Below are 22,513 nucleotides of genomic sequence, written 5' to 3'. Positions count from 1 at the left end.
GCGAAGGTAGAAAACGGGATAATTCTCCCTGTTGGGCTGTTTTAAAAACATGTTTTAGAAATATGGTAAAGTTCCTTGTTTAAGGAAAGTATCCTTTTTTGATTTCTAGAAACAAAATTAAGTATTTGAAAGTATTAAGTATTTGACAGGCAGTCAATTAGAGGAGAAGTAGTTGTTTCTGTTAAGAACATAAGAACATAAGAACATAAGAACAAGCCAGCTGGATCAGACCAAAGTCCATCTAGTCCAGCTCTCTGCTACTCGCAGTGGCCCACCAGGTGCCTTTGGGAGCTCACATGTAGGATGTGAAAGCAATGGCCTTCTGCGGCTGTTGCTCCCGATCACCTGGTCTGTTAAGGCATTTGCAATCTCAGATCAAAGAGGATCAAGATTGGTAGCCATAAATCGACTTCTCCTCCATAAATCTGTCCAAACCCCTTTTAAAGCTATCCAGGTTAGTGGCCATCACCACCTCCTGTGGCAGCATATTCCAAACACCAATCACACGTTGCGTGAAGAAGTGTTTCCTTTTATTAGTCCTAATTCTTCCCCCCAGCATTTTCAATGAATGCCCCCTGGTTCTAGTATTGTGAGAAAGAGAGAAAAATTTCTCTCTGTCAACATTTTCTACCCCATGCATAATTTTGTAGACTTCAATCATATCCCCCCTCAGCCGCCTCCTCTCCAAACTAAAGAGTCCCAAACGCTGCAGCCTCTCCTCATAGGGAGGTGCTCCAGTCCCTCAATCATCCTTGTTGCCCTTCTCTGCACTTTTTCTATCTCCTCAATATCCTTTTTTGAGATGCGGCGACCAGAACTGGACACAGTACTCCAAGTGCGGTCGCACCACTGCTTTATATAAGGGCATGACAATCCTTGCAGTTTTATTATCAATTCCTTTTCTAATGATCCCCAGCATAGAGTTTGCCTTTTTCACAGCTGCCATGCATTGAGTTGACATTCCCATGGAACTATCAACTAAGACGCCCAAATCCCTTTCTTGGTCTGTGACTGTTAGCACTGACCCCTGTAGCGTGTATGTGAAGTTTGGATTTTTTGCCCCTATGTGCATCACTTTACATTTTGCTACATTGAACTGCATTTGCCATTTCTGAGCCCACTCACCTAATTTATCAAGGTCCGCTTGGAGCTCTTCGCAATCCTTTGTGGTTCTCACCACCCTACATAATTTGGTATCATCTGCAAACTTGGCCACCACGCTACCCACCCCTACTTCCAGGTCATTTATGAATAGGTTAAAGAGCACTGGTCCCAAAACTGATCCTTGGGGGACACCACTCCCCACATCTCTCCATTGTGAGAACTTCCCATTTACACCCACTCTTTGTTTCCTGTTTCTCAACCAGTTTTTAATCCATAGGAGGACTTCCCCTCTTATTCCTTCATTGCTGAGTTTTCTCAACAATCTCTGGTGAGGAACTTTGTCAAAAGCCTTTTGGAAATCCAAGTAGACAATGTCCACCGGTTCACCCCTGTCCACATGCCTGTTTACACCCTCAAAGAACTCTAGTAAGTTTGTAAGACAGGATTTGCCTCTGCAAAAGCCATGCTGACTCTTTCTCAGCAGGTCTTGCTTTTCTACATGTTTTATAATTTTATCTTTAATGATAGATTCTACTAATTTACCAGGAACAGATGTCAAACTGACTGGCCTGTAATTTCCTGGGTCCCCCCTAGATCCTTTCTTAAAGATTGGTGTGACATTGGCCATCTTCCAGTCTTCAGGGATGGAGCCTGATTTCAGGGATAAGTTGCATATTAAAGTGAGAAGATCAGCAATTTCATGCTTGAGCTCTTTAAGAACTCTTGGGTGAATGCAATCTGGGCAGTAGACGATAGGACTTGCTATAATGAGTTTAAATTATGGACAGAAAGATACCAGCTGGAAATTAGGAACTTTTTTTACAGTAAGAGTTTTTTACAGTAACAGCCCCCGCCGTGCCCCGCCCAGCCCCATTGGCGCTACACTACTGTTTGAATCCCGCCACCATGGGAACCTGTTACTAAAATTTTTGGATCCCACCACTGATCTAATCCATCTGGATATCCGGAACCCTCCCCTCTCCAGGCTTTCTTTATCAAATAAAAAGAACAAATTTCAAAAAGACAGCAAGAAAGAGAAATGGCAGAATATGTACATTCATACACACACACACAGAGAACTTGCTGATTATGTTTTCAGAACAAACCAAGAAGCTAATACCCTTTCTTTTCAAGGGCATACTGTAGTAAACACTCTGAATCAACTAGAGCTGTCTAGTTCCCACATCTGGTGGACTTTCACATTTAAGAAGAAGAGTTTGGATTTATATCCCCCCTTTCTCTCCTGTAAGGGGACTCAAAGGGGCTGACAATCTCCTCCCCCCCCCCCAACAACAAACACCATGAGAGGTGGGTGGGGCTGAGAGAGCTCTGAAGACCTGTGACTTGCCCAAGGTCACCCAGCTGGCATGTGTTGGAGTGCACAGGCTAATCTTGTTCCCCACATAAGCCTCCACAGCTCAAGTGGCAGAGCGGGGAATCAAACCCAGTTCTCCAGAGTACACCTCCTCTCTACGCCACTGCTGCTCTCCTAAAGCAACTCCTAAAGTTTTTTTAATTATTATTTAAAACATTCATAGACTGCCTTTTCACCCAAACAGGACCCCCAAGGCATTAAAGCACTACAAACATTTTTAAAGGATTATATATATATATTTAACAACACACAAAAAGCATACAGAGGAGAGCCAATAAGAAGCTACTGGGAATGCTAAACAAATCAAAGTTTTTACCCTAAGATGGAAGAAAGGCAAAGACAAGTGGATCGATAGATATACTCCTGACTGGGCACCATCCAAAGGAAGTCAAGAGCTCTGAAGTCCCTTGACTTTCAATGGAAAAACATGAATATTGAATAACAATTGAATATTTTTACGTTATTTCAGTCAAGGGGATTAAAAAGGAGTTAAGTTTGACTGAATTTGGCCCAGTTGTACGACAGTTACTTCATGAATATGACTATCTAACTAACCTCGTACTTTAAAGCTGACCACACTTAGCTGAACAGTCAGGGTTCAGTCGAACAGGGAGGTTTGGAAGATTTTGGCGTGAGGAAACAGAGGTTTAATGGGTTCTTGGTAGCAAGGTGGGTGGGGGAAAGCTAAGAAACATCATGCTGGAAGGAAGGGAGGGAGGAAGGAAGGAAGGAACATTATGATGAGAAGGGAAGGTAAAGGAGGGGATGGGGGGAAACTAAGGAACATTATGCTCTTAACTACTATGCCATGCTGGCTCTCAGAAAGCAAACTTTATGGTATGCTATAGATTCTGGGAGTATCTCCTCCCAAAATGGCCTCCTCCTCAGGCACCACCCCCAAATCTCGAGGAAGTCCCCATGGCAACTCTTCAGTGGGGTATTTGTATGTTCTTTCTCACAGGGCAAATAACATATATTGGCAGAAAGTTCAGATCACAAATATGGCAGTGAGAATAACTCTTACCCCAACTTCCACTGCAATCCCCAATTTAACTTGGGGGGGCCCAGATGCCTTTTTATTGAACTTGAAAGTCCCTGAATTTTGTGTAGATAAGCTCTCAGCCGGCATTTGAGACAAAGTGGTAGCTATTTGGAATATTGGGAACAGTACTCCTGTTTTAACTAATATGTTTATTCTGTCTTCTTTTTTTACATGCTAGATGTAGTCATTTTCAGGTGGTCTGTTTTTATTGATTTTTTTTAATTTCAAAAGTATATATATAAAATAATACTTTATCATCCATTTACTTTATTTATACCCTGATTTGCTTTCCAACGGAGACCCAGTGTCTTACATTATTCCTCTCTCCTCCATTTTACCTTCACATCAGCCCTGTGAGGTAGATAGCATATGTATGTATGTATATATGTATGTATGTGTGTGTGTGTGTGTGTGTGTGTGTGTGTGTGTGTTTATGTATGTTACCCTCAGTTTAGGCTGAGGCTGTGAGACTGGCCCAAAGTCACCCAGCAAACTTCCATGACAGAGTGGGAATTTGAACCAAGATCTGACGCTCTACACCACATTGGCTCTCAAAAAAATTCTCAAAGACTGTACCTGATTTTCCCTCTGATGCCACTGACAGATCTGCAAAACTTGCTCCAGTCCTTGGCGTTGCAACTTCAAGAATTTATCCAGTTGCCTTCTCCTGTCTTGCAGAACTTCAAGGAGATTATCGATTTTCAGGCAGCTGCTGTGGGCCCCCTGCATAAATTCCGGGTTTATGTTTGGCCCGTCAGCCTTAAATTCCTCTATGAACTCAGTAAGGTCGTGGCTCTTGTTTAAGAGGACCAGTGATTTCTCTAACAGCTCTGCCAAAACAGAATTGGGAAAAATGTATTTTAAAATTGCTGGTGAATAAATACATACATCATATACAGTGCAATCTCACTGGCTTGAACATATGCAAATAATCACTTAATATAAGTCTCCTGTTCCTTCCTTCCTAACATATATGCTTAGGATTGCCTCTTTAAAAGATTCAATTTTTATGGGAAAAACAATTTATAAATCAAATTAATAATAGTAATAATATTAATGGAGAATGTGATAATCTGGTAATAGAAAAAAGAGGCATCCCAGAAATGAACATCTATCTTGTGACACCTTCAGCTTCCAAAATACAGCCTTACAGATGTTCATGGACTGCAATTTCCATCAGCTCTGCCAATTGGCCATGCTGGCAGGGGCTGATGGGAATCGTAATCCATGAATATCTCGAGGGCCATAGGTTGGAGACCCCTGGCTTAAAGGCTAACAAGAATTTTCTAAAGCCTATGCTTTCAAGGACTAGAGCCCACTTCATCATTGAAGTAGATCCCCACTGTGCAGAGGCTATGAACAAAAAATAAACCCAAGATTCAAGATATTGTGGAACGCAGAAAGTACAAATCGAAATGTGATCATGTCAAATTCAAATCTAACCTGAGAAAATACAGAGATTTTCACCTGGTTGTTTGTGAAAGCTTAAACGAATACTGCATTTCCCTAATCACTTTTCAAGGCTCTGACACTGGAAATACATTTCATCTTCCCAGCTGAGCAACAAAACATGTGGCACTTCACCGTCCTACATTCGAGGTCTATCTAATAATAATGCTATATATTTGGGCTTCCAAACAAAAGCTGGATTCTGGGAGCGTTAGCATTATAAAAATGTACATCACAAGCTGTATCTTGGAAGAGGCAGTGAAGGATAGAAAACTGCACCAAATACTGGGATTCGAGGAAGCTTGTCTATGCTTTCCAGCAGGGGGCAGTGCAGGCATTCAGGACAGACAGGCCATTTATTACCAGATAACATTCTACAGGCTGCAGTTCAAACCACTTCATATTACGGGGCAGGATTGACAGTTCCTGAGGTCCAAACTGTAGAGCATATCATTTGCATATTATGTCAATGGTATTTAATTACATTTGCACATAATCTCTGATCAAACTGCCTTTCCTTTTTAAAAAAAATCACTCTAGGTTAATGGTCAGCATCACAATGTGGTAATAGGCAGACTGAAACCACTGGACAGACTTCTTAAAACAGACCAAAAAGGTGAGAGTTTGAAACCTGGGCCAAACTTGCCTCTAAAGTTCACTGCCAGTTCGCAATTTGCTCAAGTAGTTCCACACGTTTCTTTTCATCAGTTGACAGTGAATCAGGGCCAGAGTAAGGAGGAACTGAGCCTGGGTCCTGCGCCCCTGCTCACCCCAGAACGTCCCCGCCATGCCCCGGAACACCACACGACGCCCCGGAACATCCCTGCACCGCATCATCCCTTGGCGCTACGCCACTGCAGTGAACTGACGAACGCTGGTTACTGTGGTAGTCTAAATGTTGCTGTCTTTTAACAGATGGAAGATGTGATATAATTTCCACATAACCAAACTATTTCAAAATTATGAAAAAAAAACCCCAATTACTGAGATAGGTGAGTGCGAAGCCATTTCGTGACTGAATCTGAAAGACTTGAAAGATATGTTTGCCCTCCCAGAAAAAAAAACATTCTAATTTAAAGGTATGTGATAACTGACAAAGTGAGGATGTTACACCACTGCGGATTGAGCTTTATTTCTCAATGTGCCACTTTCAAAAATTAGAAACAGCCCTGAATCAGTGCCACTTTAAACTATATCCTCAACCAATAGGTCAGATTACATTCTATAATACAAGCAGGGGATTCACAAGGACTTTCAGGAAATATCTCATTTCCCCCTGCTGTACTATTTTCTTTTTCCCTTCCCTAAAAGATTCCATAACCTCTCCCCTTTCCCTGCTTTCTTCTCTCCCACTCAATAGCCAATCTATCTTTATCTGTCCCCCATCTTTAGTTTTTCTTCCTTCCTCACTAGCAGCCCCCTTCTGGAAAACAATGGCCCAATTGTATGGTGCAAACACTGGGAGAAGCCCTATTACATGATAGGGAACCCAGAACAACAGCTACTCTAAACTGTGGGGAACTCTGGGGAGCACCTCCTTTCCCCTGTATCTTCCTTCCCATGCTATTTCCTCTTCCTCTCCTCCTAGCTATCCCCGAATCCTCTCTACTTTCCCTGCCTCAATCTCTCCTCTCAGCCATTCGACAACCTACCTTTAACTACCTCCCATCTTTAGCTATACATTTATTATTCACTAGCAGGGCCCGGCCACGCGTTGCTGTGGCAATTGTCCTTCTCATCACAGTCCGCAACCCACACAGATGTCCATGCAAGTCCAATGATCCGCAACATAGCCTTTTGGAGTGGTCAAATGGAATCCCTCTTTCCCTTTTCAATTCACATTGTTATATGGTGGTGTCTTGTTTTTTTAGTATAATGTAACCCTTTCCATTCTACAACGGAACTGTGCAGAGTGCGAATCCCGCTGCCCATGAGGCTGGTTGACACACACAGTCCTGGCTTGGGTAAGGCAGAACTGGGGCAAGGAGGCTATCCCAGTCAGGCAGCAGAGGCAGGGTGGTATGTTCTCTGTGTACTGCTAACCAATACTGTGTAAAATTGCCTTTGACTAAGATACTGTATAAGCTTACTATCACAACCAAAATTGTAACAAAGAATGAGCTATGAATGTAATGATGTATATGTGATATATTCTCTTGGTTAAAAGTAAAGTTCTCTTTGGCCGTTTCTGCACGGAGGCGGAAGCGGCTAGGTCGGCGCATTTTGCGCCGACCCGACGACGCTGGGACCGTCCGTATGGACGGTCCTGGAAAGAGCCGGGACGCCGGCGCCGCGGAGCGCTGGCGCCCGGCCAACCCGGCGTGTCCCCGGGCCTCCGGCACGTCGCTGAGGCCTGGGGACATGCCCCCCCGCCCCTGCGCGCCTGCTCCAGCGGTGCAGGGCGAAGCGTCCCCAGGCCTCGGTGGCGTGCCGAACGCCCGGACAAACAAGTGTCGGGGAGTGGGAGGCGTCTTGAAGCCGCTGCCGTTCTCTTGGCAGCGGCTTCAAGGCGGCATTTCCCCAACAAGTACGCTTCTAAGCGCACTGGGGAAACGCCGGCTTCGCGGCGGTCTGGCAGCGCGGCTGCGATGTTTATGAACTTCTGAGGAAAAACGGCTGGTCTTTTGAAAGATAACTATTTTTATTTAACGTGCCACACAATCCACATTTCTGCTTGTTACTCTGCTTGACAGGATTATATATTGTAAATATACCTGTTGCCCTTCAGATATGCCCCTGGGTGAGGTCTAAAGCCCACCCACCTCAGGCTGAATTCCCAAATGTGCAGGAATTTCCCAACTCAGAGTTGGCAGCCCTACTCATGGGAAGACTAAAGAAGGAAAAAGGATCTCCTCCCAGGAACTGACAGACAAAAGAATAGAAAGGCAAAGATGTCTTTGGGGTTGTTCTGAGAAGAAACTATCAGTCAGCTTTATCTGGCTTCCTTTTGTAAAGGTTGCCAAGAGGCTGGGGCCAGGAGAACCAAATTAGGTATCCCTCATTTGCATATCAACAGAGCTGAGTTGAGAATTGAAAAATGCTATCAGCCATTTTGGAAAAAGAAACACAAGTTACCTCAAGATTGTGGCAGTGCCCATATATAGGTATTTCTCCCCCTCATCAACTGATACAATCTGATATGACTGCCTCACAGTGAACAATACAAAAGACAATCTTAATTACATACATGACTACCCATTTCTGACTTCTTATCTCCAAAAAGCCACGAAACAGTCTCCTGGCCCTTTGGGAAACAGCTATACTCTTCAAGACGATTTCCCCTGTGACAAACAATTTCATTTGATTGTTTTCAGTGATTTCAGTCTTTTTAGCAATGGCAATCCATCACTACCAGGCGTTCCAAGGCCAAATTATTGTGTGATGTGTGCTTCAGACCAATGAAGATTGAACTGAAACCGCCAAACTCATATTAAAGTGCCCCGGCTTCAATCCACTATCCTGACCTTTGATCAGAATTACATACGATTCAAACCACTGGCTTCTAACCTCATTAGCCTTTTTTATTTTAGCCTTGTTGTTGGACATTGTTACTACGGTGTTAAACAATTAATATCAGTTATATTTATGTAAAATGTAATGTGTGATTAAAATTACGTTATTAAAGCAAGGAGCTATTAGGCTAGGATCAAACCCATGGGAGATTAGAAACGCCTGTAAAACGGATTTCAGTTGTCCTTGTTTCCAACAAGAAACACTCTAGTGCCCAATTTGGTAAAAAAAAGATTCTGAGTTTACATGACAGAAATTGTTGTATAAGGATTAATGATTAAGCATGTGAATTTTCAAAGACCCGATCAAACATCTCTCTCATGGCAAACTCAGGACTACTTCATGACAAATTCCTTTCCTGGAAATAATTATCATTTAGAAAAATACAAGTGTATTGTATTGTGTAAAATGTGATGCGTCTTCCACAGCACAAATATACCAACCAGTCAGCTACTGTACACACTATATGAGAACACACGTGGTAATATGTGAACTAATATGCATAGGTGCTGTCCTAGTCTTCTGTATGCGTGACAGAAAGTATCATGTCATATGTAGTCATCATATGAACTAAACATACCTTATGGTTTTATAGCCAGTTTTCTATTTACAGCCTCCTTCCAGATCAAATTTCTTGGCTGTATCAAAATGTACAAAACTGACTTAATTTGAGATGTAATATATTCTGAATAACAATGGTCAATCATGCCAGTGTAGTAACTCTTAACTCCAGATTCAGTCTTTGCATATTGGTCTCCAGTCAGTCTTTGTTTATATACATTTTTCTATATTCCCCATTGCTCCGAGAGTCAAGAAGAAACAGGGCAGTAATGGAGATTTATGGTGTGTTGTAATGTTTGACTTATTCACAAAGATGTAGGTAAAGAAGGCCTCCAGTAAAACACTGCGTCAGACTTCCCAGAGGTAGAGAGACTACATCCCAAACTGCTTTGCTTTTCATCCCTGTATCTCTGCATCTCTTCCTCAAGTGATGTGAACTTATAAAGCTCAGGAAGATCTGAATTCGTTGTAAATCAACCTTCCTGCATGACCATCAACTGATTTAGACCACTGAATAATTCAGCTAAAAGTCTGATATGTCTTTAGAACTGCCTTTTGTTTTTCACCCATGAGGGAAACCATGAGCTGAATAGTCTAAGGCCCCTTCCGCACACGCAAAATAATGCGTTTTCAAACCACTTTCACAACTGTTTGCAAGTGGATTTTGCTATTCTGCACAGCTTCAAAGAGCACTGAAAGCAGTTTGAAAGTGCATTATTCTGCATGTGCGGAATGAGCCTTTGACAATATATGCTGGTGGAAAATCTTACTGTTGCCTGCCTCATGCTAAGGAGTCTTCTAGCTTCTAATTCCCCAAATTGATTATTAAAAGGCAGACCACCAATTTGAGTAACAACTGAAAGTGGCATGAATAGTTTCAGCCTCTGTCTAATCCAAAACTCCATTATCAAAACTCTTTTGATAACTGTGTTTTCCAGGTATATTTTCAACCAAAGAAACAGTTGAACTTCAGGTTTTTAAATCATAGGATGGCAAGCTATCACAGAGTAAATGGACACGCCACATAGGTATTTACTGAGAAACCAACAGTGACTAATAATGAAAAGGACAAAATTATCCTTGAAATGAGAATAGGGGCATTATAAGCAAACCTTTTTTCAGTTGTAAAAATAAGTTTCAATATGGCAATCTTATTTCAGAAACTGAGTTATTTCGGAAACTCTGCATTCTTGGGATTCAGACTGTTTAATTAGAAATAGACCCACCTTTATTTAACAAATTTAAATGCCCACCTTCTTTGAGCACCTCAGAACCCAACAGTGTAAAAACAATTTGATAAAAATTAAAACAGATACAAAAACATGATTTAATTGTACATGTTGCCACTAACACCAAACCATTTCTCTCTCTCTCCAGACTTTTACTGCATCACTTCAGTAAAACTGACTCCGTTTTGGAGGGTGGGGAACAGGAAGCAACCTTAAAATATCCAGTGCCTTCTCCATGAAGTTTTTAATAGCCTAGAAATCCTATTGTGCAGCCTTCACAAAGAGGCACATTTAGTAAGTGGGCAGTATATAAAACAACCATTGCACAGGGTGGAGCCAGCACTAATGTGTTGCTAGAACATAAATGCCTGCTGCATATTTCTCTCCCATCTGCCAAGTGATTGCCTGCAGCTCCCTTTCAGTTTGCCAATACAGCTTCCCCACACAGATGGACAATGGCACTCAGCAGGCAAACTAAAGATCACACAAACTGCACAGTGCCAAAAACCGATAATGCTTCTCAACATCATAATCGCATTACCTGGATGAACAACAAAATGTAGGTAAGCATCAGGTAAAATGTTATTCTTTTTTTAAAAAAAATGCATTGTAATAAAATCAAAGTAATCTTGTAGAACTTGCATGTATCTGCTATTCGTCCAGTTTTCCAATATCGTTACATTCTAGCTCATATTTTTAAACATCTAATAACTATGATAAAGTTCAGTAATTTCTTATCTATATTGTCTGGACAGCCCAATCCAAAGGGGCGGCGGTGGGGGGGGGGATGGGTCTATGGAACTGGTGCAACCTTGTGCTGGTACATTTGCCTACCCCACCAATGCATTTGCACCAACTGGGTAGGCAAACTGGAAGGCAGTGGGCCTCAGCAGCACCCAACCCAGAAGAGAGGCTAAACACTCAGAGATGCGTTGCCGTCCAGAAGGATGCCGGCATGGCTGGGGGCATTCTGGGGGCATTTCCGGGGGTGAAGCTGATCTACCATCTCCCAGTAGATCCAGCCATGGACAGTTAATACCTAGGGTTGAAAGCTCCAAGTTTGGATATTCCTGGAAATTTGGGGAGAGGAGGGCACCAGTTTGGGGAGAGGAGGAGCCCCAACAAGTTATAATACCAGAGAGCCCACCCTGCTCCAGTTACTTTATCTAAGTTAACTGACCTTGCTTGTCTGGAAGTCACCTGTAATAGCACGAGATGTGCAGATATCACTTGAAGTCTGACAACCCTATTGGTACCACATCCCAGATTTAGTATTACAGTGGTAAATTGGCCATGAGGGGTTCTGTTGAACAAAATAGCCTTACTCAAACCAGGTATGGATGCTGCTTAAGATTTGGGAAAACAAAATGAGGACTCTGTAGCAGGAAAATATGCAGGAACTATAGATAAGAAGGAAATTGGGTGTGATTTACAGGTAGCTGTACTGGAAGTCACACAAAAAAGGCTAACAAGCTTATTTAAGCATAAATTATAGTGGGCTACAGCCCACCATGCAGAGGCGTAGCAAGGGGGAAAAGCATCCGGTGTACTGGTGCATCCTCCGCCCCTGTCCCGCCCCAGAATGCCCCCATCCCAGAACACCACCGCCACACCCCCACAGGGGCGCATACCCAGTGCATCGCAACCCCCCCCTGTCCCCTTGGAGCTGCGCCTCTGCCACCATGCATCTGGCAAAGTGGACTCTACTCCTTAGGTGTCACACTCGTGGCCCTCCAGATGTTATGGACTACAGTTCCCATCATCCCCTGCCAGCATCATGCTGGCAGGGGATGCTGGGAACTGTAGTCCATAACATCTGGAGGGCCACGAGTGTGACACCTGTGCACTTATGTTTCAATACATTTATGGTGCTATTCTTTGTGGAGTTACTCCAGGCTAAGCTTATTGATTTCATAGATTTATATTGCTAGCATACATGTGTGTTAGTTTAGATACTTGTAAGATTAGAACAGTAGTCCACAAAATTACTCATCCCTCCTTCAATAAAAAAAACCCAAGCCAAATGGGTTATTAAAAAAATGCCAAATGGATTACTAAACATTGCATTCCAAAAATGCCATAGTAAAAGAAGAAATCCCTTTTTCTACCTTTGGTGTGATGTTCGTGCTGATTCAAAAGTGCTGTCAAAGATTGGGGATTTTCAAACTCTTGGGAATTCTGCAGGAAATCTTCAACTTGGTCGATTTTCATAGCAAACTGTTGAAGAGCAAGATGAAAAAGACATTTCAGAGTCGTTTGACAAGCTGCCATTTCAAGGCTCCTCAGCGGGTTTGGAACTCTTATAAAGATGTCAATCATCTCCAGTGATGAGTGGGGGTATCTTCACAGTACAAATATCTTGAGGGCTATTATATTTACTCTGTTCTTCTGAGGAACATATTATTACATCATGTGTGTGGCTGAGGAGGGGTAAGAAAGGCTGGGAAAAGGAACAGCTCCTTGCTTTTTTTTTTTTACTAAGGCCCAAACTATATCTTTCGGCTTGTAAGACAGCAGCTGTAGGGAATGGTTTTGTAAAAATAAAGAAATGGGCTCCAAGTGTAACCCCCATGCCCAGAATGGGTTGACCCAGTAAGGGGGTGGAGACTCGGAGCAGCAGAGAGGCTGCAAGAGCTCTTTTGCAGAAGAAGCAAGGCTACCAGACTTGGACCTTGATTTCTATAAGCCCTTAACACCTTGTTAAGGGTTTTCTTGTGTGGTTGTAATGGGTGAGAGTTCTCCTGGAAACCTTCATCATGTTGCAACCTGTTCATCAAGCCCTTGGAGTCTTCAGGAGCCAGCCAACTTGCAAAGAAGAAATTGGACTTGGCAATATCAGTAGACTGTAAATAGAAGGACTTGAAATGCAACCTGAACAGGACCTTGAATTGTAACGTTAAATGTTGATGTTTTAAAAGTGTTAATTGTAAAGAAAAGTAAACCAATTGTTGTTTAAAAATTGTTGTTGCAACTCATTCCAAGTACTGCCCCACAGAACCCACAAGCTGAGGTTACACAAGCACCACCACAAAGGAGAAAGGGGCTCCTGCCTCCCAGCCCCAGCCATTTCCCAGTGCCAAAACAATGCTGGGGGCAAGTTAATTCCACAGTTTTGTTGCTCTTATTCTCTACATGGTGAAATCCATGAGAAGCAGTAAAAGCAGGGAAATGACTCCTTCCAGTGTTTGCTTTGGAATGAGAAAACCACTGGGGCGCGGGGCCGGGGGGGCGGGGGAGAGAGGCAGGAGGCCTTCCTCCCCTCATGGTGGGGATCCAAGCCCAAACTAGCTACAAGTCCATTCCTAGCCAATTGCTTTGTGACTGTGAGGGACCTGAGTTGAATCTGGGAAACCCACGCTCAATTCCCTAAAAACCCGAAGGCAGAGGGGTAGTAAGGGGGGAAAGCCCCCGGTGCACTGGTGAATCCTCAACCCCTGCCCTGCCCCAGAACGCCCTTGCCACACCCCCACAGGGGTGCGCACCTGGTGCGTCGCCCCCCCTCCAGAGCTACGACTCTGCCCGAAGGTGTTGTTTGACTCTCGCATAAATCCCTGAGATGTTTTTGGAAGCTGTAAACAATACGAAAGGGTACTGGCCCTGGCCCAGAGACTCTGCACAGCAGTTCTGAGCACAGGCTGTTTGAAGCTCTCTTTGAAGATCCTGGGTGATATCAACCAATACAGAAAGAGGCAAAAATGTGTGTGGAATTAGAGCCACACAGGTGGTCGGTGAAGATAGTGTTAACCATCTGCATGGTAACCCTGTGCTCGTGTAGCCCATGAATTAAGTATGATGGTTTCCCACACTCAGTATCAAGGACAGAATGGACATTCAAGCAACTGGGAAAAGTCCTGGTAGGCCAATGGTCTGGGGAGCTGCTACCCCACTGCTGTTACAGGGCAGATGGGAGCCAGTAGCCCCACCACACATAAGGCAGATGGGACCCAGCAACTCAGTCATACAAGACAGAAGCAAGCTAGCAGCTGTGATCTGGCAAGTCTAGCCCCATGCCATAGCTGCTATCAGTTGGTGACTCCAGCCCTGCCTGAGGCAGGTGAAAGTTGAAACCATTATGCTGCAAAGGTGGGCAGCTTGTTCTTCCTTCCTCCCTCTCCATCAGGGGATTGGGCCCCTTTTCCAGGGGTGTTTTTGCCTCCCAATCCGCCCTACTCAGCACTCTTTTGCATAAAGACTATCTAAACTGGAAGACAATCTGTGCATGGACCCTCACACTTCCAGAAACCTCACTGGATGACTGTGGGTGTCCCTTTCTCTGAGGCTCATTCCACACTTGCAGAATAATGCACTTTCAAACTGCTTTCAGTGCTCTTTGAAGCTGTGCGGAACAGCAAAATCCACTTGCAAGCAGTTGTGAAAGTGGTTTGAAAACGCATTATTTTGCGTGTGCGGAAGGGGCCTGAGTTTGCTGTTGTTTTTTGTCATGCTGAGATTCTTCCACAATCCCCCACAGTTCAGCATAATAGCCTGGTGGGTAAGAGGACAGAAGAAGAAGAAGAAGAAGAAGAAGAAGAAGAAGAAGAAGAAGAAGAAGAAGAAGAAGAAGAAGAAGAAGAAGAAGAAGAAGAAGAAGAAGAAGAAGAAGAAGAAGAAGAAGAAGAAGAAGAAGAAGACAGCGGCCCGGCTTTGGCTTGTGACTGACGGCAATGAAGAGCAAGAAAGCAGCCGACGACTTTATTTACAGTCAATGACCAGATATAAGAGGACAGAAAGGAAAAGGTTTGCCTCCCATTGACTGTGAGAAGAATATAATGTCGTTGGTTGTTAACGATGTGTTCAGCCAGTTTGAGCTGAGAGCCATATTTTAATGTTCTAAGCTTGTTGTAACCCGCCCAGAGCCCTTCGGGGATTGGGCGGGATATAAATCCAAAAATAAACAAACAAATAATATTTAAATAGCTTTATGCTCTTTTTTGCTCTTCTGTTTATTTGTTTAAGAGTTTATATCCCACCTTTTCTCTTGGTTCAAGGCAGTCCCCACCTCCCCTTTAAATACAGCAAACATTCAGTACATTTGCCCTTTTGTCTACTAGTAAGTAAAACTGCCAAAACAAAACTAAGTAAAGCAAACCCGTGAGGTTCAGGACACTGCAAGTTCAAATGAAATTAACAAAGATGATGAAAAATAAGCCTTCTGCTCTGCCTGCCTCTCCTCATATTCCACCTCATTTTTACTATCTTTATGATATAAAAACAAATCCATTATACTTCAACGTTTGGGATTTGACTTCTGATTTTCATTAAAGAACATCCTTGAGATGAGACTTGCACTTTATCATAATAAAACAAAGATTATACGTAATCACATCCTGTCATTTAAAGCAAAACATTTCAGAAAGAAACTTCCAGCATTTCCATTTTAAGTTAATATGACATTTCCCATTCGCCCCTTGCTCAAATTCTTCAGGACGTAATGAGGCCTGGTCCTGGGTCCCACTCTCGCTACCTCACGTCACTCTGACAGGACAAGCAATGTCGGATGGATTTTTATTTTTGGTCCTGGTGGCTCTCTCAGTCCAAAGAACAACTCAATAGGGTTGCCAGCTTTGGGTTGGGAAATTCCTGACGACTGGAGATGGAGTCTAGGGGGCTTTCCCCACTGACAGAGTTGAACTTGTTTCTACCTAAGTTCGCCTCAGTGAATCCTCACTGCCACTGAGCTCAACATTGTTTTGTCCCCCCCCCCCCCGAACTGCAACATCCTTGTCGCATTTATGAACTACACTTTTCTGCCGGAACAAGTTTGATACCGCTTCGAAGCTTTGAAGTGGGGAAGCATTGAAATGACACCTCATCCATTCAACCAATCACGAGTCGCTTTTGTGGCATGCGCAGAATGGGAGAGTCGTGGCGGGCAGAAAGCGCATGTAACTGTAAACTGTAAAAACTGTAAAAAAAAAAGAACTTTCCCGTTTCCCGCTGTAACACAAGCTCCAATCACAATCGAGGAGCAAAACAGGCACCAAGATGATCCCGCCCACTTAGCTCGGTTCCTGGGGGCCAACTCAGTTGCTGTGGGGACAGCCTGGAATCGCCCTCCACTGAAGGGAACCAAGTCGACCTTAGCTCCCTTCTGTAGTGGGGAAAGTGGGGAAAAGAGATTTCCACAGTCTATGAGTCCACATTCCTAAGCAGCCATTTTCTGCACGGGAACTGGTCCCTGTAGCTTGGAGATCAGTTGTAAATTAATGCCAGAAGGTTGGGATTTGGGACTGATTTTGGACTGATAATTGTTGTCTTTATTTCTGGTCTGAATAGTGTGTCCTGACACAGGTCCCGTCTTTGTTTATTTGTTGTGTTGTATTTTGAAGAGCAGTCTTACCCGTCTACTGTTGTTTATATGTTGCACAATATTGCACTTTTGTGGTTAACTGACATGTAATTAAAAGAGCACTTTGAATGTTGGGTGCTTTCTCTGTAGCTTCAGCATAGTAGGTTTTCTTCCATTCATCTACAGTTTTCCGCTACACCTATCTTTTCATTGTCTACCTAGAGACTAGCAACCTTAACCTGGTGGACAGATGGTGTAAATGCGAAAAGGTCCATATAAATTACCATTTACCACATAGGTTAGGGATCTCGGACACTGGGTCATGACCCAAATCTGTCTAAACAAAGGAAATACAATGGGAATTCAGGAAATTGAACTGTCTCCCTTCTACCACTCCCTAAGCCCTGTGAAAAACTGACGCAAACTGTAAGTGGACTCTGGGGTCTGATGAAGAGTGGATTGCTACAGCTTAGACAGGAAATTGGCAAGAGTTGACCCCCATCCTTCTTGACTGAGCATAAGCCAAGCAAGGGAGGACTCACTGAAGACTGTAAGGGTCAGTGTGGGTCATTCTGCCTTCTTGCTGTGATTGCTAGATTTATCCCATTCTCATACATGAGAAAATTTTCAGAAAGTGTTAGAAGCTGCAGGGGGTAAGAGAGGAAATAAATTCTGTGCAGTTGATCTAAACAAAAATAGAATTCATTTTCAGGATTTCTGTAGCAAAACCAGAATGATGTAGTGGTTATAGAAGGACCAGGGAGATTGGTCAAATTGCAACTTAGCCAGGGATTTCACCAGATGACCTTGAAACAACCTCTGTCCTTCCAGGTCTAACTACCTGTTAGGTCAAAACTCTTAGGCACCCCATTTATGTGTTTTCACTGGGTTCTGTGTGCCTTCTGTTAACAGGAAATTTAGTCTAGATTCAACCTACTGTTTATTATTTAGAGTTTTAAGGCACATTTGAAGGTTCCCCCTACATGAGTGAACAGCAAAGGCTAATCTCCAAGTCAACAATAAACATGGGTTAAATTAAGATTGCCAGGTAGGAAGGCTGTAGTTAGGCATGGCAAGTGCGGAATGATGTTATGTCACAGCGTTATGTCACTTCTGAGGAAAAACAGGAAGTGACATGGGTAGCTTGAGGAATCAGCAGAAATTTCATGGTAAAACCAGAGAGTTTCCAGCAACTCTAGTGTCACTTATTTGTTTGTTTGTTTATTTGTTTATTAGTTTTATATACCGCCCTCCCCTGAAGGGCTCTGGGCGGTGCACAACATATAAATCGAAGTAGAGCACAGTTTAAAACATAACAAATACAACTATAATAACATATATATTACTCTATAGGATTAAATAGTTAAAACCTCTATTAAAAAACAGCATTTCAGTATATAATGCCTCGTGTCCGGCAGTTAAAACTCTCCTGAGAGGGGAGTGGTAGGTCCCTCAGATGTTATGAGGAGAGATCCCAAAGGGGGGGGGGGGTGCTGGAAGTGACATGGATGTGTAGCCAGTGTCATGTTTTTCCCCCCTCTTGCTACTTCTTAGAGGTGTGGCAAGCAACAAGGGAGGGGAAGGAGGATTCCCCTCAATGACTGGGGGAAGGAAGCCCTAGATTGAACAGAATAATGATAAGGATGATGCATCTTCTCAAGGGAAAAGGCAAACATGTCTATTTTGATAATCAGTTTATTTATGCCATTCCTGCTTCACAGAGGAAGAAGGAGGAGGAGGAGGAGGAGGAGGAGGAGGAGGAGGAGGAGTTTGGATTTATATCCCCCCTTTCTCTCCTGCAGGAGACTCAAAGGGGCTTACAATCTCCTTGCCCTTCCTCCCTCACAACAAACACCCTGTGAGGTGGGTGGGGCTGAGAGAGCTCAGAAGAGCTGTGACTAGCCCAAGGTCACCCAGCTGGCGTGCGTGGGAGTGTACAGGCTAATCTGAATTCCCCAGATAAGCCTCCACAGCTCAGGCAGCAGAGCTGGGAATCAAACGCAGTTCCTCCAGATTAGATACATGAGCTCTTAACCTCCTACGCCACATGAGCTCTTAACCTCCTACGCCACAATCAAAGACTCAAGGGCTTACCGAGTGATAAGAGGCTATGTTCCTGCAACCCAGGGCAGCTAGATTCGATTTTGCGTATCCTTCTACACTGCCCATTATACCAGAAATTAAGATCCAGTTTGTTAACCCAGGTCATCGATCCTATCGAGGCCCTCCCAGAGTCAGATAGTCATTCTTCTTTTAAACTGTAGCGATTTTAATGGATGTCTCACAGTGGCAAAGTTCCTGTCCGAGGTCTGTAAATTGAACTCTTGATCAATGTGAAGTTACCTTTACTATTTTAACTGTATTTTAAATTAGTCTGTTTTGTAAGCCAATAAAGGCTTTCGAATCGTCGTCGATAATCAGTTTCACAGGAAGCGAGGCAAATTTGGGCATCTCTCGTTGAGGCAAAATAGCCAACATACTGTGAGGTAAGTAAAAAGAGTTCTGCTAAGAGTATCAGAATTCCTCAGGGGGGATTCTTCACACCCCTATGAAGCATTTTTTTATTATTTATGAAGTGATCCTCAGAAGCACTAATTAATCAATCTGATAAGTTATTTTTAATGTTAGTTATTTCTTATTCAGTGAGAAACCTCAAAACTATTGCGGGGATGCTTCCCTCAGGCACATTCACTCCAAATTTCTGTTCTAATCACTTCCCTTCTGGGAAAAGCAAAAGCAGAAATGCACTGAGGGACTATTTTACACCCTACCTATTCTAACATCATGAATAGAATTTTTATATAATACACTTGCTTGAGAATTAGGTAGCCTTTTGTATACAAACCTCCAAGGCTTTTTCAAAAAAACCAGCGGCAAGTTTCAAAAGTTCTCTGCGCTTCTCTAGAACAACAACAAGGGAATCCCAAGCATCTCCCAACGTCTCTGCCATGGCATCGTACACCTCTCCTTGATCTTTGTTTTCCTCTGAGGTTTTGTCTGCTTCACGTAACAGGTCCCAAACTTGGTCTTCCAGAGGCTAAAAAGGAGAGGAAAGAAACATGAGACCAAACAAATTTTGGAAACAAATTTTGGAAATAATACCCATTTAAGAACAAATGGCAGATCTTGTCACCAAAACTGCATGAATAAACGCAATAGGCGCAACAGAAAACAGGTTCCTTCAAACAATGCCTCATCCGAGGCACAGTTCTACCAAAGTTTGTCATGACTTGCTCTCACTGAAGTAAGCAGTACTTAAATTAGTCACCATCAAGTTCATAGAATCATAGGCTCATTCCACACGTGCAGAATAACGCACTTTTAAACTGCTTTCAGTGCTCTTTGAAGCTGTGCGGACTAGCAAAATCCACTTGCAAACAGTTGTGAAAGTGGTTTGAAAACGCATTATTTTGCATTTGTGGAAGGGGCCATAGAGTTGGAAGAGACTCCAAAGGCCATCAAGTCCAACCCCCTACAATGTAGGAACACACAATCAAAGCACTCCCGTCATATTGCCATCTCCCATCACCCATTCTGCACATGCCCAAGACACTGAGCCATGACTGGCTGATGGCACAAACGGCTGACAATACAAAAATATACGAACAATTAAAATGCATAAATTAGTTTAAAATCTCATCTGTTCAATTTTCCATCAGAGCTAAAGTTCTTATGTTCAAATTCTAGTTCTTGGAGTGAGCAACCCAGGAGGGAAGTACATAAAAGTGAGACCAAAGACCAAATCACAACCAATTACAGAATCAGATAATGAAGGAAAAGTGGATGGAGGTTTTGGGCAGCATTTCCTCCTCAGCCGCCAGCTGGTTTCAAGAGATTTATACTTTTAAAAGTAAGTGTTCTTTGGCTTTACTTTTACAAGAGTCCATAATTAGAACTGAGATAGATTGAAGTTCCCTGACTGGGAAAAGAGCCAAGAAGATAATGCCTTGCTGGTCTTAACGTGAATACCTGGCAAAACCAATTCAGCCATTTCAGCTATAGATTAACTAATAAGAAGTAAATAAATATAAGAGATAAAAGTGGGAATAGGGAGGCCAGCCATGATGCAACGTTTGCTGCCTCAACTATAGATCTGAGAGATCATTTCCATCTTACAAGCCCTGAGGAATTGAGCCAGATCCTTTAGGCCCTAGATCTCAGTTAGCAGAGAGACCTTTTCGGCTGTGGTTGAGGACAGTTATTTATTTATTTATTTATTTCATTCCATTTTTAAACCGCCCTCCCCCGGAGGGCTCAGGGCGGTGTACATCAACATCGTATAAATACAAATATAAAAACAATCTATAACAATGTATTGTCGAAGGCTTTCACAGCCAGAATCACTTGGGTGCTGTGTGGTTTCCGGGCTGTATGGCCGTGTTCTAGCAGCATTCTCTCCTGACGTTTCGCCTGCATCTGTGGCTGGCATCTTCAGAAGATCATCTTCAGATGCCAGCCACAGATGCAGGCGAAACGTCAGGAGAGAATGCTGCTAGAACACGGCCATACAGCCTGGAAACCACACAGCACCCAATCTATAACAATATTAAATTCATAGAATTTAAACAATTTAAAATTTGCAGATGGTGACTTATCCCAACCCCATTCCCCCCCATGGGAGACCAAGATGGTATGAGGGTCAGATGGTCATCCCGGCTGGCCAAGAGCCTGGCGGAACAGGTCTGTTTTGCAGGTTCTGCGGAAACTCTGAAGGTCCCGCAGGGCCCTGGTCTCCTTAGGGAGCCTGTTCCACCAGGTAGGGGCCAGGGCAGTAAAAGCCCTGGCCCTTGTTGAGGCCAGCCGGATCTTTTTTGGGCCAGGGATTTCCAGCAACCGCTCCTCCGTAGAGCGGAGGGCCCTAGTAGGGCAGTACGGGGAGATGCGATCCCTCAGATATGTAGGTCCAATGCCGCTGATGGCCTTAAAGGTCAAAACCAGCACTTTGAAGATGGCCCGGAACTCGCTGGGCAGCCAGTGTAGATGGTATAGGACCGGAGTAATCCGGTCCCAACTAGCTGTTCCTGTAAGTAGTCTGGCTGCCACATGTTGATGCTTAGATGAAGTTAGATGCTTCTAAGGTGAGGGATTTGCAGCAGGCTGTTTTCAATGGAGTGTAATGCCCTCCACGGGTTATATTGGGACAGGCAGTCCTATAGATACAACAGTCGCAGACCATTTAGAGCTTTAAAGGTTCACCCCCAAACCTTGAACCTGATTCGGTGTTCAACTGGGAGCCAGTGCAGCTGGTGAAGCACAAAATGAATATGAAGACCATCCCTGAAGGACCTTTGCCACTGCATTCTAGACCAGCTGAAGTTTCCAAAGCAGTCTTACATAGAGAAATTTACAGTGGTCTACCTGGAGGTAACCATTCAATGGATTACAGTGACTGCATCAGGGCAAGACAGGTAGGACACCAACTGCTTAGCCAGGTGAGATGGAAAATGCCACTCTGGGCGTATTAGTGACTTGGGTCTCCACAGAAAGGGAATCATCCGGAATCACACCCAGGCTCTTGACGGTGGGCGTAGGTGTCAATTCAATACTATCTAAATTTGACAAATGTCCTAACCTTGAAACTCCCCAGTCCAGCCACAGAACCTCTGTCTTCAGTGGACTGAATTTCAATCAGCTCTGCTTCAACCATTTCACCACAGCCTGCAGAAACTTGGCCACTATATCTGAGAAGGCATCTGACCAACCTTCCATCTACAAATACATTGAGTGTCATTGACATGTTGACTACAACCCAGCCCGAAAGTTTGGACTGACTGGGCAAGGGGTTACATATAGATGTTAAACAACACTGGGATCACCCCTTGAGGAACTCCACACACTAAAAGGCTGCTGGGGTGACACCCTCTCCTCCAGTACTACCCTCTGTCCTTGATCTTGAAGAAATGAGACTAGCCACACAATCCAGAACAAGCAAGGTGGTGGATCAAAGGGTCATG

General features: G+C 43.6%; 1 protein-coding gene across 7 annotated transcripts in view; it reads right to left on the bottom strand.

Moving 5' to 3' along the window:
• Nucleotides 1-22,513, bottom strand: part of CCDC141 (coiled-coil domain containing 141) — a 191,334-nt gene that overhangs the window by 129,644 nt on the left and 39,177 nt on the right. For all 7 annotated transcript variants that reach the window (XR_007243634.1, XM_048486091.1, XM_048486086.1 and 4 more), the window contains 3 exons: nucleotides 19,405-19,596; nucleotides 12,379-12,487; nucleotides 4,098-4,351 (listed from right to left, as the gene is read on the bottom strand). Coding sequence is in view for 6 of the 7 variants with exons in the window: in XM_048486091.1 (XP_048342048.1) it covers nucleotides 4,098-4,351; nucleotides 12,379-12,487; nucleotides 19,405-19,596 (555 nt within the window). In the remaining variant the exon portion in view is untranslated. The remainder of the gene's footprint in view (nucleotides 1-4,097; nucleotides 4,352-12,378; nucleotides 12,488-19,404; nucleotides 19,597-22,513) is intronic.

This window comes from Sphaerodactylus townsendi, linkage group LG02, assembly GCF_021028975.2.
Source record: "Sphaerodactylus townsendi isolate TG3544 linkage group LG02, MPM_Stown_v2.3, whole genome shotgun sequence".
In the NCBI taxonomy this organism is placed as follows: Eukaryota; Metazoa; Chordata; class Lepidosauria; order Squamata; family Sphaerodactylidae; genus Sphaerodactylus; species Sphaerodactylus townsendi.
Note: the sequence above shows the minus strand (reverse complement) of the source record. Positions and strands in the feature narration are given on the sequence as shown.